Source organism: Tiliqua scincoides, chromosome 1 (assembly GCF_035046505.1).
Source record: "Tiliqua scincoides isolate rTilSci1 chromosome 1, rTilSci1.hap2, whole genome shotgun sequence".
NCBI classification, from domain to species: Eukaryota; Metazoa; Chordata; class Lepidosauria; order Squamata; family Scincidae; genus Tiliqua; species Tiliqua scincoides.
The window spans coordinates 23,794,510-23,807,524 of NC_089821.1; the positions used below are offsets into that span (position 1 = coordinate 23,794,510).

General features: G+C 41.4%; 1 protein-coding gene across 1 annotated transcript in view; it reads left to right on the forward strand.

The window, feature by feature from the left end:
- The window catches only part of LRP4 (LDL receptor related protein 4), a 134,124-nt gene that overhangs the window by 55,977 nt on the left and 65,132 nt on the right, over positions 1–13,015 (forward strand). Inside the window, exon 2 of the mRNA XM_066633806.1 lies at positions 5,428–5,577. Within this exon, the coding sequence (XP_066489903.1) occupies positions 5,428–5,577 (150 nt within the window). The remainder of the gene's footprint in view (positions 1–5,427; positions 5,578–13,015) is intronic.

The window sequence follows — 13,015 nt, forward strand, 5'->3', positions numbered from 1 at the left end:
TGAAATATAACGATAATGACCCAGCATGATAACTCACTGACTTGTTTTGATGCAGCACCTTTAAGAATGAGCTGTCTTGTGCCTTATCATTGGACTGTACTTTGTAGAATAGGATACTTGGGTGCCATTCAGGCAGCAATACCAAAGCTATTCTTTCACATGGGAGCAGATAGAATAGAAGTCCTTTGTTTGGATTCCAAATGTGAATCCATGTACAACACATTGAAAGGATGCTATTTGAACTTTTAAATGACTGTATTGAGATGACCCAAAACTCTTTCCAGTAATAAATTCATATACTTAGCTGAAATATACTTAAATTCATAACTTGAGGGTAGGTAATGGGGTGGAAGAAGAACCTAAGCTAAACCAAACAGTCTGATCTGTATACAAAAGTATTTCCTGTTTGTTTCTTTAGCTTGAGTGAGGAAAAGGTAGCTTTTTGGGAACTAAACATTTAGTGAACCTGCACAATGTTATAAAGTTTTGATTGTGCACTGAGTTTTGCAATGCTTATTCAAAAGTCCATTGTTTTCTTTGGAACTTTTTTTCCAAGTATTGATACAATCCTATGCACATTTATTTGGGAGTAAATTTCATTGAACTCTGTGGAACTTACTTCTGAGTAAACAGATGACTCTGGCTGAAAAAGGGCTTAACATAGCAGCACTGATGTTTCTAATTGTCTGCCTTCATATATTTCTGTCAGATTGCTTCCTACCAGATGTGCCATTAGTAGAACCTTAATTTCCTGCCTCTGATTTGATGTTTTTATTTTGCTGTTTTCATGACCATTTGTTGCTGTTCCTATTTTGGTGTTGATGGAAAGTCTCTCATTGTGTGTATTCCGACTTTCCAAGGTTACTAATGAAGATGTTTAAAAAGATTGGCTGTAGCACTGTCCCTGTAGTTTCTAATAGGCTCATCCCTCCTGCAGCTTTGTACGTTGCTGTGTCTCATTATCCTTTGTTTATGGTTCTTCAGCCAGCTTTTGCCTTGTGTATTCATATCCATGCCAATAACAATTATTTTTCTGAATAGCATGTCTTGATATAAATTTTCATCCTGCAAGGTTCACTCAAATGTGCAGTGAACCTCTCCATTTTAAATATAGGGTGTTCAAGTCATTTAAAAGAAAGATACTAAAAATATTATAACATTTCATTAGGACAGAATAAGCATGAGAACCCGTTGTCAGTAGTTCTCAGTCTTGCTCTCTATCACGAGATTTGTCTGCTTGGCCTTCTTACATTAGGAAAAAAACAACAGTTGTTCTTCTTTCAGAGAATAACTCAACTTATTATTATGCATTCCCAATAATTGCTGCGTTACCAAAATAAATGGCATACTCCTTGATTAACTCTGATTTTGCTGAAACCGGCAGCAGCTTTCACTGCTGGGAAAAGTGAGAACTTTTCTACTTCATTCTCAATAGCTTTGAAGGTAGATTTCTGGAAGAACTGCTTTCGCTCCTATTCGGCACTCTTTCATTTTGCCACACAGAGATTTATTGCTTTCTGTGCTCAATTCTTTTATCTTGACAAATACCGTATTTATCGGCGTATAACACACACTTTTTCCCCCTGAAAATAGGGGGCAAATGATGTATGCGTGTTATACGCCGATGTCCAGGGAACGGAATCCTCTTTAAGGGATCCCGTTCCCAATAGTGCCTAGTGGCGGCGCAGCGTCGTGACGTGATGTCAGCGCTGCGCCCGCCGCATATTATCACAGCCGCTGGCAGCTGATGAATATGGTAAGTGGAGACCCTTTCTTTGGGGAGGGGAGGGGGAGGGATTGAGGTGAGGTGGCATAAGTAATGCTTTGGATGGTGAAGAAGATGAGCTGATTTATGAAGATAGTAGCAGTGAAAGCAGCAGTGTTCATTGCGATTTTGAAGATAGCAGTGAAGATGAAGAGTTTCTTGGTTTCCCAGATAGTGATTTCTGAGTAAACTTTTGTAAAAACAAAATATCCAAGTTTCTTTTGTTAAAACAGTTGCTTTTACTGTCCTTTTACATTATTTACCTTATATGTGGTAATAATATTAATAAAAAAAAGTTCTGAGCTACCCTTATTTTTTTCCTGAAATTTCCCTCTTAAAATGAAGATGCGTGTTATACGCCTGTGCGTGTTATACGCCGATAAATACGGTACTTTCCTCAGGTTCCAGTTAATCTTTTAGAATGTATGATTGCTGCCATTTATGATTACTCTAGTCATAAACCTTATCTGAGCTGTATAGTTTTACAGTATTTCTTTTCTTTGTGTTTGTAAGTCAGGCCTGCAAAATTTGCTTGACATGTTCTCATAAACATTTAAAGCATGAAAAGGAAAGTTCCATCTTCTGCAAGAGTGTGTCACAGAGATTCACTGAAAGTGAGGAGAAGGCTATTGATAGCCACAGTTACACCTTGGGACAAGGAAGGAGATATTTCACCCAAGATGTCTCCTTGTACAATTTCTTGTCTGTTGTGTTCCATCCAAAAATAGTGTTACAAAACTTGGATGATGGCAGTGTTTGAAGCTGGAGGATACTTGAGCATGCTTGGTTACAAAAATTGATTTCAGCAATGCTTATAGTTTTCTTTCACATTTGCCATGTTTTACATTCAGAAATAATGGGTTAATTTTATCTTGTAAAAAAAAATTTCAGCACACATTTCAAATTAAGTACACCACAATGAACCCTGGCCTCATGTTCACCTTTACCCTTCCTCCCTTCTTTGCAAACACAGGGAGGAAACCTAAAGCTTCTATGGTGGTTTGGAATAAATTGCAGTTTGAATATTTTGTTTCAACATGAGCTACTGTGGTTTATGCAAGCCATAATTAGTTAACAAACCAGGCTATCAAACCACAGTTTGAGCCTATTTTGATATTCTGGTTTGTTTACTAATGGTGGTTTGTAGAAATGACAGCTACCTATATTTGAACCAAACTTCGTTACAAAGTGTGACAGAAAACTCCCTTTGTACCTGAGGGAGGGAGGGAGAAAGGGCAAACCACATGAGCTTGAGGTATACTACAGTTTGTGCACATAACAACAAGCCATAGTTTACCACTGCCTCAGCCATTTATGATGACAAATAGAGACTCTGCACTCATCTTCTACATGGTACCTGTCAATGGAGCATAGCAAAATCTTGAGGGAGAAATATGAGATTAAGCTTGAACTATATTAACTACAAGAGATATGCATAGAAGATAGAACTGAGCTAACGGCATTTGATGCTTGTATTTCCAAACACCATACTACATAGTTTTTAAAAGCTTGCATTCTAGTCAGGTGTCAGTTCCCTGAAGGCCAGAGGACCTCCAGTTGAAATTAGTTCTGCTGCTATTGACAAATCTTGGTGGGCTGTATCAGTGACTGATGTTTGTTCTGTCATCAGAACATACTGGTGTAATGTGGCCTTCCCAGTTTATGTCAAAAGAGTTTTCTGTTTAAACAATGGGTCAGCAAATCCCTCTATAAAGGCTGGATTAACTGTACTTTCCTTCAGTGGGAAAATGCTCCTTGAGGATCAAATCAGTTCTCTGCCTCCTTCAGGACAAACAAGCAAAAAAAATAGCAGCCATTGACTACCGAAGCTCATTCTTGGAAAGGGTGAGCTTCAGACCCAAGAGAATCCTCCTTCAAGCTAACCCATTTGTGACAGCGCATCCTGAATGGAGTGATTCTCGTAGGAGATTAGACCAATGACATGTTAGAAAAGGGCTAGCACTTCTATGTTGCTGTAATGGTAATTGATTGGTAGAGTCATTGGAGAATTAATGAAAAGGGAAGGGAAACAGAACTCCCTGCAGGAAAGGACTTGGAATTATGATAAAACATCTTCTTTCTTATGTCTGAGGAAGATCATAAGATATTTAAAGACAACTGTTAAGTAAAATTTCCGCTATGAACATTATTTTACAACCAAAGAAGGACAATGATCATTGTTCTTGATTTAGAGTTTGCAGCAGCCCAGATAACATGGACATTATTTTGAGAAAAATGTTTCCCCTTTTCCCCTTGCTTGCTTAATAGCCAGGTGCCATGACTTCCTGCTCATTTCCGGATCCCCTTAACTGACCAGGGTTGGAAGATGAGTCACCAGAAACAGTCGTTTTCCAAGGCATGGATCCTGTCCTAGGTTTTTGAACACTTGGCTTGTCTATCACACATGTCTTATTTTTAGAGGCAGAGCTGCTTGCCAGGAAATAGACTTCACTGGAGCTATTTGTACCTCCTTCCTTGTGTATTCTCCTTTGGTGTGCTTAGTCAGTGTTTCCTTTGCAATATACAAGCTACTAAGTACCAGATTAAATCTGTCAATGTGCTATCTGTAAGAACAATGAAAATATTAATAAATAAAATTGCATACTGTGCATGCAGCTGCTGCTTTGTGAAATGAGTACAGTGACAAATATGCATTGTCGTTTGAAGAACGGCATTTCTTGTAGTTCTGTGACGTATCCTTTGTTTTATGTATCTATATTGTCTTGTGGGTGGGGGATGAGACCAACCATTAAAATGATCAGAAAGCCTTTTAAAGAAACTCACAAATTATTGTAAGTTATGCATAGTTGAGCTGTTTTGTATTGGAGAGCCAACAAGGTCTGATACTTTTGTCTTTAACTATAAATGTCTTTTAGGGGAAGCTTGATGTCTAAGGGCAGTGCTATCCAGTGCAATCCTGATCTATTAGAGCAGGGGTGACCAAATCCTGGCTTGGGGGCCATTTGAGGCCCTCAGGGACACCCAGTCTGGCCTGTGGGGAGCCCCCAGTCTTCAATGAGCCTCTGGCCCTCTGGAAACTCGCTGGAGCCCGTACTGGTCCGATGCAACTGCTCGCAGCATGAGGGCGACTGTTCAACCTCATGCATGAGCTGCAGGCTGACGGCTCCCTCCACTGCTTGCTGTTTCACGTTTGAAGCAGCAGTGGCAGCGAAGGAAAGACCGGCTTTGCTTTGTGTTTCAAAATATGAGGGGTCACAATGCATTCTGGGTTGAGGCTGGGAGGATCAAGGAACCTCTGTGCTATCCTGAAGTGGGTCTTTTAGATCTAAATATAGCTGAAAAGGCTTGGAAATAGTGCAGTTTAGCTGCGAAATGGTAGGAAACCTGATTTTCGTACTTTTTGTGTTTAAAGGGATTTTAAATCGTACCCTGGTATCTGCTGGCATCCACAGTGAGTCAAATCCATGTGTGCCAGACCCGTGGATTCCTGGGTCTCACTGTTGTTCTCTTTGTCATCACTTCCAGTCAAGTGCATCTCAGCTTTCTGAGTTTCACCCTGTGAAATGTGAAGTTTCTTCACTTTTGTGGTTTATATGAGAGAGAGTTGTAATGTCATTTTTATGATGTTTTTGTGCATCATGTGAATGTGAGTCCCTTTCTTGTTGTACATCTAAGCCACACTTGTTGTTTCCTCCCTGCAGGAGCAGCTAGGAGCAGTGCAGAATGTTCTTGTGGACGCAACCACTTCACCTGTGCAGTTAGTGCCTTTGGAGAATGCACTTGTATCCCTGCCCAGTGGCAGTGTGATGGCGACAACGACTGTGGGGACCATAGTGATGAAGATGGCTGCAGTAAGGATATAGTCTATTATTCTGAGGGAACAGGGTGGGAGGGAGGGAGTTCAAGATGAAGATTTATCCTTATGCCAGGGATGGCCAAACTGCAGGTCATGAAACACATGAGGCTCTTTGATATATAATGTGTGGCTCTTGGAAATTTGTTGGCTTATGTCCTTTTTGCATTACAGTTAAAATTAAAGGTAAAAAAAGAAATGTGTTAGCTTTATAATTATTTACTGGGTATAAACTGAGAGTCCACTGGATTAAAGCATAAATTTAAAGTTCACAATGAGTAAATATATTTAAGAATTTAAATGCTTCTAACATATTACAGCTCTCAAACATCTGAAGTTTATCATATGTGGCTCTCATGTTTAGCAAGTTTGGCCATCCCTGCCACATGCCTTTCTAATACTCACTGTACTAGAAAGATGCAAATTACTTTTTGCCCCCATAGCAACATAGGCTTGCCAAGGTATCTGGACTAAGATTTTCTAGGCTAAGATTTTCTTCCAGTTTCATAGAATCCAGAGTCAATGACATGTTGTAATTTGGGACATGTTGCAATATGTCTGTTCTCAAAGCATTTTTTCTTGTTGAGGGTTCTTGGAAAGCAGTAGTTGTTGTGAGAGACAGCTCCTTGTTTAATTAGATTGTGTGGGCTCTGTAGTTAGCATTTGTGGTCAGGATGTGCTTGTGTCCCCAGCCTTTACTTTTGCCTCTGGTGCTATCAGCAATGCTTAATTCCTCCCAAAAGATGGTGAGTAGAGAAGGCAGACTCTGGGTGGCTGCTTTTTTCCATCTCTTGTGCAGCTATTTCTGTAACATTTCTGTGAAGTTGACAACTGATTTCACAAGAAACACACACGCCTTTCTGCCTCAGATGTCTTTAGCACAACCCAGAATGTGGGAAAATTGGTGCAGTGCTGTATTAAAATGAGGAATAATAAACATGTTCTCTTCAAAATTCAATTTTTTTTAATTTTGTAAGAACATGTCCAAGCCCTTGCCAAAAAATTAATGGTCATCCTCTCCACTGAAGGTACATCAAGAAGCAAGCACTATTGATAAAAAAGCAATTCAACATTGGGATAAACTGCCTAGGAAGTTGGATGGTAAAATCAATAAAGTCAAATGACTCTGCTACATGAACAGAAGGACCAGAGCTTTGTGAAGCAGAGAACTCTTTAAATATCAGTAGGATAACAAAAAAATAGAGACTTCGGGAATCAGGTTACAATAATTGTGCATAAGCAAAATAAAATTCCTTTCCCAGAAGGACATGAAAAGCAAAAACAAAATGAAAGACTGAATCCAAAAACTAAATCAAAGCAGCTAAGTAATTGAATTCACGTTCCTTGTATCTTATTCTCTTATTCCCATCTTGCCAACATTCATTCCTGCCCAGTGCAGTTCCCACTACTTCCAGTTGTTACTCGGTTGTTGTGGAGGGGGTATGACAGCAACTAATTGAACTGGTTCTGAGGTGGCAAGTGCTGCCTTGTATGCCCAAGCTGTTAAGAAGATGGTGTTCTGCAGAGAGAGAGGGCAACTCACTTGTGTGCTGCAGGGGGATTCAGAATGGGCTAGGAATGCTCAGACTACGTAAGGTGTGAACTGAGTAAACTGGGTTCTAAGAAATAACCTGGAAGATAGGAGTGCTGTGTATCAGATGCAGATCTTAAATTGTGCCATTTAATTTTACCTGTGGTAATTGCTCAGGGTGTGTCTGCTGTGGGCTGCATGAATGGTGTGTGCTGTGATGTGGGGTTTTCTTAGCTGTGGTTTCTTAATTAAGCTTACATGCTACATGGCCATGATGACTACCTCTATACGCCTCCCTCTGTGAATATCTTTAGTCTAGCTTCATTTGCAGCACTTTGTTTCTCATGCAAGGATCCTCACTCCCTAATACAGACAAACAGCTCTATGCTGGCTGGACTCCTCCTTTATGAGCCAGTTTTGTATTTGTCAGGTTTTCATTATCTTACTGAATATTGACCGTAGTCCAATTTCCTTTTCTCTTCTACCCCAAACTGCTTGTCATCTTTGATCTATTTGCAGGTGTGTGTGGGGGGGATTTCCTTCATCATTCTTTCATTTTTAAATGCAGTGGATTTATGTGAAGACAGGGGAGGCATCTGTAAGCATTAAAATGGAAAACCAATGCAACTGTTCAGAGGCTGAGTTAAAGGCCTAACTCTAATACCCATTATTTTTGCAGCTGTAGATGTGACTAAAAAAGCTATGGAGAAGAAAGAGATAGAGATGGTTGGATCTTTCAGCCCCAAATGATGGATGTGACTTGTTCTTCTGCTTTTCAGAGAAAACTGGAAGTGCCTTTAAACACCTTGGAGGGCTTTTTGAAGCCCGAAGAGGCTGCACACAGCCTCTACGGGCCACAAAAAGGCTCCAGATGTAACAGAACAAGGTTCGAGTCACATTTGGGGGCCCAGTGACCCAGAAGTGTTACTTCATTTCCAGGTCACGTGACATTCTCACCAGCACAGAACGTCATGGCACATCACTGGGTCTGTATGAAGTTGGCAAAACATTCCAGGAGAAGACATGCCCATCAAACATCTGTCATTGTTTGAAAGATTATATAAATTCTGCACTATTAAAAAGAGTACCTTGTTCTCAGCAGGATCCTGGGAGCCAACTTACTCAAAAGATAATAGCAGTTCAAGTACATGCTCCAGATACTTAGTGTTGTAAGGCAGTATTGATCCTGGATCCACAGCTCATTCAGAGGAACTTGAGTGGAACTCAATTTAATCCATATTTAATGTTTGCTTATTTTTTTTTCCATAATGAGAAGAGGTTGTTTGGTAATTTGTGGGGCTAGAGAGGATAACAACCCATCCAGTCTTAGATCTAGCTTAACCGCATTGGATGATTTTCAGTGTGACCATAAAGCAGGCATGAATATAGATAAATGCAGTTTGCAGTTTGCAACAACATGTCTTACACCAGTTTGCAAGTCTCACCTCCTAGTGCAGCAGTTTTCAAACTCTCTAGGAGAGTTTGCACCGCTGTAAGTCCTTGCAGGGGCGGGGGGAGGCAGCGGGGCGGGGGAGGCAGTGTTGTGATCCTCAGGATTGCGCCGCTCAGGAGGGCTGTAGGGACTGGGTTGCACTCACCAGTCCCTGCAGCAGCCTATGTGGGGAGCCTTGCGCGAGCGTCTGCAGGGCTCCCCAGCTAGTTAGAAGTGAAAGTGAAGCGATTGTGCTCCACTTCTGGTTTTGCGGAAGTGGAGCGTGATCGCTCCAATTTCACTTCTGATGACCTGGGTAACCCTGCAGATGCTTGCACAAGGCTCCCCACACCTCCGACAGGCTGCTGCAGGGACTGGTGTGTACAACCCAGTCCCTGCAGCCATCCTGAGAGGTGCGATCCTGGGGATCGCCTCACTGCCTCCTCCCTGCCTCCCCCCTGCCCCCGCCCCTTAAGGGGAAAGAGGCCTGGGCCCTCAGCCCCAGTCTGAAAACCACTGTCCTAGTGACAGCTCTTTTTGGTTTTATGACTACTCCAAAGCAGTCCACACTACTCCAAAGCACAATTATTTAGGATAGTGGAAGCACACTATCCAACTTTCAAGTGCTGATGTGGCTGCATTCTGTGGTGAGGGGGTGGACATGGAGGTCTCCTCAAGGTAAGGGAATATTTATTTGCTTACCCTGGAGCTGCAGTGAGTCTACATCAGCACTGGAAAGATGGATAGAATTGGACCCTGTTTTTATCTAGACCAGCAGTTTTCAATCTTTTTCATCTAATGGCACACTGACAAGGTGCTAAAATTGTCAAGGCACATCATCTTTTTTTAGAATTGACAAGGCATACCATGCTACCGGGGGTGGAGGGTTCACATACCCCAGTGGGCCTACTAATAAATGACCCTCCCCCAGACTGCCGAGGCACAGTGGTTGAAAGTAGCTCGTCTAGATGCTTTGTTTCTTTGTTGTGTTTTGAGTGTACATTAACTGAATCAGTGTGAATGTAATTGAGGTAACAGTTAAAAGACTTTCTACTTCTGTAGTCCCCCGGATTTCTTTTTGTACTTGAAGATTACCATCCAAATTTTGGTCATGTAATCTGCAATATGTTGCTCAGACAGTCCAATTTGTTTGGCCTTCGATTTCTGGCTGTAGTGATTTAGTAGATAACTTGTGTTTCTTGTTAAGGTTGTTACCCATTTGAAATCTGTGTCATCTTTAACATATAGAATGCAGAATCATGTGGGCTACAACTTCCTTTGTCTTTTAGCTGGATCTGCTGATCTTTATCTCAGCTGATTTTTTTCATTATTCCAGTGGGTTCCTTGTTTGCATATTGTATCAATATTAAGTTTTGTACTAGGAATCTTGCCTTTAAAACTGCTGGCATTTTATATACATTTTGTCTTTGCAGATATGTTAACATTATAATATATAATATAATATAATAGTGATGGCAAACTGAAATTGGAAATAGATTCACTAGAACAACTTGTATGACTACCTAAATTCCCTACCAGGCTAACTAAGAACTACCCCCTCCCTCAAGGCTTTTTGGCAACAGCTCAAAACATTTCAGTTTAGTGGTGTGTGTGTGTGTGTGTGTGTGTGTGTGTGTGTGTGTGTGTGAGAGAGAGAGAGAGAGAGAGAGAGATGTCGTCTATCTGCTCCCTGCCTCTGTATGCCCTCAGAGCTCAATCCATACTTGTCCTGGAACAGCCAGGATTGTGGCCAGCAGCAGCTTAGCCAGAGGCAAGGGGAAACTCTTCTCCTTACCCCTGGATAAGGGCTGCTGGCCCCAATGGGTCTCCTTGAACTTGCACCACCTTCTGAGGTGGCACAAGTCTGAGGAGAGTGGAGCAGCTTGAAGCCGCTCCATTCTCCCCGGGGATGGGGGTTGGGATCCAACATAACTTTCGGATCCCAGCCCTGCCTCTGGCTCCCCGTGCGCCCGCCCCTAGGGCTGCCCATCACCCTCCCTCCCCCTGCCCAGGAACGCCTCCCTCCCTCCCCCTCACCTACCTGTCACCCTTGCGTGGACTCATCCAAGCCAGTGCAAGGAGCCGGGAGGAAGCTGGCGTGGGGGCCTCCATTTGCCTCCGCAGGCCAGCGCTTCTGGGGGCACTGGCCTGGCTTCCTCCTGAGGAGGTGCAAACGTGCTTTACAGCACATTTGGGACCCTCCCAGGCCAGCCCAAGGGACTTCAGTCAGCCGAACGTTTGGATTGCACCCTTATTTTGCTTTTATTTATTGTTTTATTGTTCATATTGCAGTGTTTGTGATTTTTTTTTTGTAGTATTTATTCTTTGTTTAAAGTCTAACATTGTACTCCACCTTGGGCATCTGCTCCAGCAGAGGAAAGGAGGGTATAAAATTTTTTAAATAAATACTCTGTGTGTGCATGCGCACGCATGCATGCACAGATGTACTCCCATATGGGCATGAGTTCTGTTCTGAAACCTTCCACAGTTACCTGAAACCATGAATACAGGCAAACGTCTACCCCACCCATACTTTTTCCTTCAATACTTCTACTGCTTTTATTTGCTCCTATTAGCTTACATTTGTTTATTGACTTCTATCCCCTCCCCATTCTGAAAACATTTAGTCTTTTGGAACATCATCCTGTTTGCTAGCAATTTTAGGGTAAAAGTATTCACATAAAATTATCAGCTGTGATGTGAACCGAGCCTTGCAATCTGAATTTATTGTATGTTTTCTTATTTTCTATATTTGTATCCTACTTTTCATTTAAAAATAACATAAATTCAGATTACAAGACTGGATTCACAATGCAGCTTCCCAAAAAATATTAAAAATGATTTGAAATGTATTCACCCCAATAAAACAGTGGCACAGAATGAATAAAAACTAATATAGACTTAGAAGCCCTTATATGCATGCATGTATTCGCATATATATATATGCATGCCAATAAAGGTGTATGTGTGTGTGTGTAAACAGACAAGCAAAGAACAACAATTACAGTATCAGCCACAAGTACAGATGCAAATCATAATGATAGTAGAGAGATACTTTATTTACGGTCATCCGACCAGCTCGTTACAAACAACAAAACAAAATACACAGAATTAAAACCAACACCCCATTACACATATGTAAAATCATAAAATCAGAGATTTACACTCTCAATTTTCTTCCTTACCAACTGTGCAGCATAACAGAAGCGGGCAACCCTGAGTGATATATCAGAGTAAACATCAGAAAGCAGAAAAGCAAGCTGCTCCTCCACCTGCATTCCCGTTTCAATACCGAAAATCGGGGAGATAAATTTAGATCTCAAATCGTCATAGTATGGACATTGCAAAACAATGTGGGCAGTTGTCTCCACCACATTTTGAGGGCAGGGGCACAGTCTCTCTGAATAGGGACGCCTTGCATAACGCCCCAAAAGAACTGCTGATAAAAGTGCATTACACCTAGCTTTATAATGATAGTAATTGGTTAACCCCCTGTGTTCCAGATCTTGACCTGCTACTCTTCAACACTGACTCAAGAAAGTAGCTACCTTTTCTACTGAGTCTGGAGCATTAACTGACAAGATATACTTTAGGATCTTGTTCTTGTGGCTATCATACTTTTTCTTTAAATGCTACAATAGGTCTAGAAAATTCAAACAAGTTTCAGAGTGCAGTGGAAAATACAAAATTATGTGGGCTAACGATTTGACTTCTCTCAGCTCACACACACAACGCCTTTCATTATAAGGGATTCCCTTATATCTTCCAGTCGTTACAGCTGAAGGCATAACATTGCATCTTGCCAAAGAAAAAGCCCTTTGTTTCTGTGGAGATTCAAGGAGATACAGGCACTGTGCAGGCTGACTGGCCATAAATGAGATCTGGCTATTCAATGGCGAACAAGTCTTGTTTGCTGCACTTAACATACTCTGCCATTTGAATATTTAGGAGCTGTCTCTTGAGAACCCTGTAGGCTTCCATTTGGGGTAAGGATCCCAGGGAATCAAATTCAATACCCATTATTCTGATTTTTTCTCAGGGTTAGAGGAGCCCACTATAGGAGACCTGTCTTCCGAGAGACAGTGAAGAACAGTGTTCTGTTCCCTGTTATAGTAGACTCTTAAGTCAGAACTTAAATGTTCTAGGCCATGCCCAGGTCTCAATCTGGAGTTGACCTGTCTCAAGACACAGAGCAGCACTTTTGGAGGCCTAAAATTTTTCTCAAGAATGTTGCTTGCAACTGGTCAACCAAGTGATCCCATATATGGGAACTCCTTATAGAACTTGGAAAATGATTTTAACCTTGAACACTGGGAGCGCTGCAGGTACGTAAGAGTTGCCTTGATTATAAAAAAAAAGGGTTAATGACCTGAATGATTTTTCAGGTTAATGTTAATGATTTTTTGCTGCGCTTAGAATCATATTTTGATGGCTGACCCAAGAATGGTTGTATGAAAAGTGTATACCCAGATA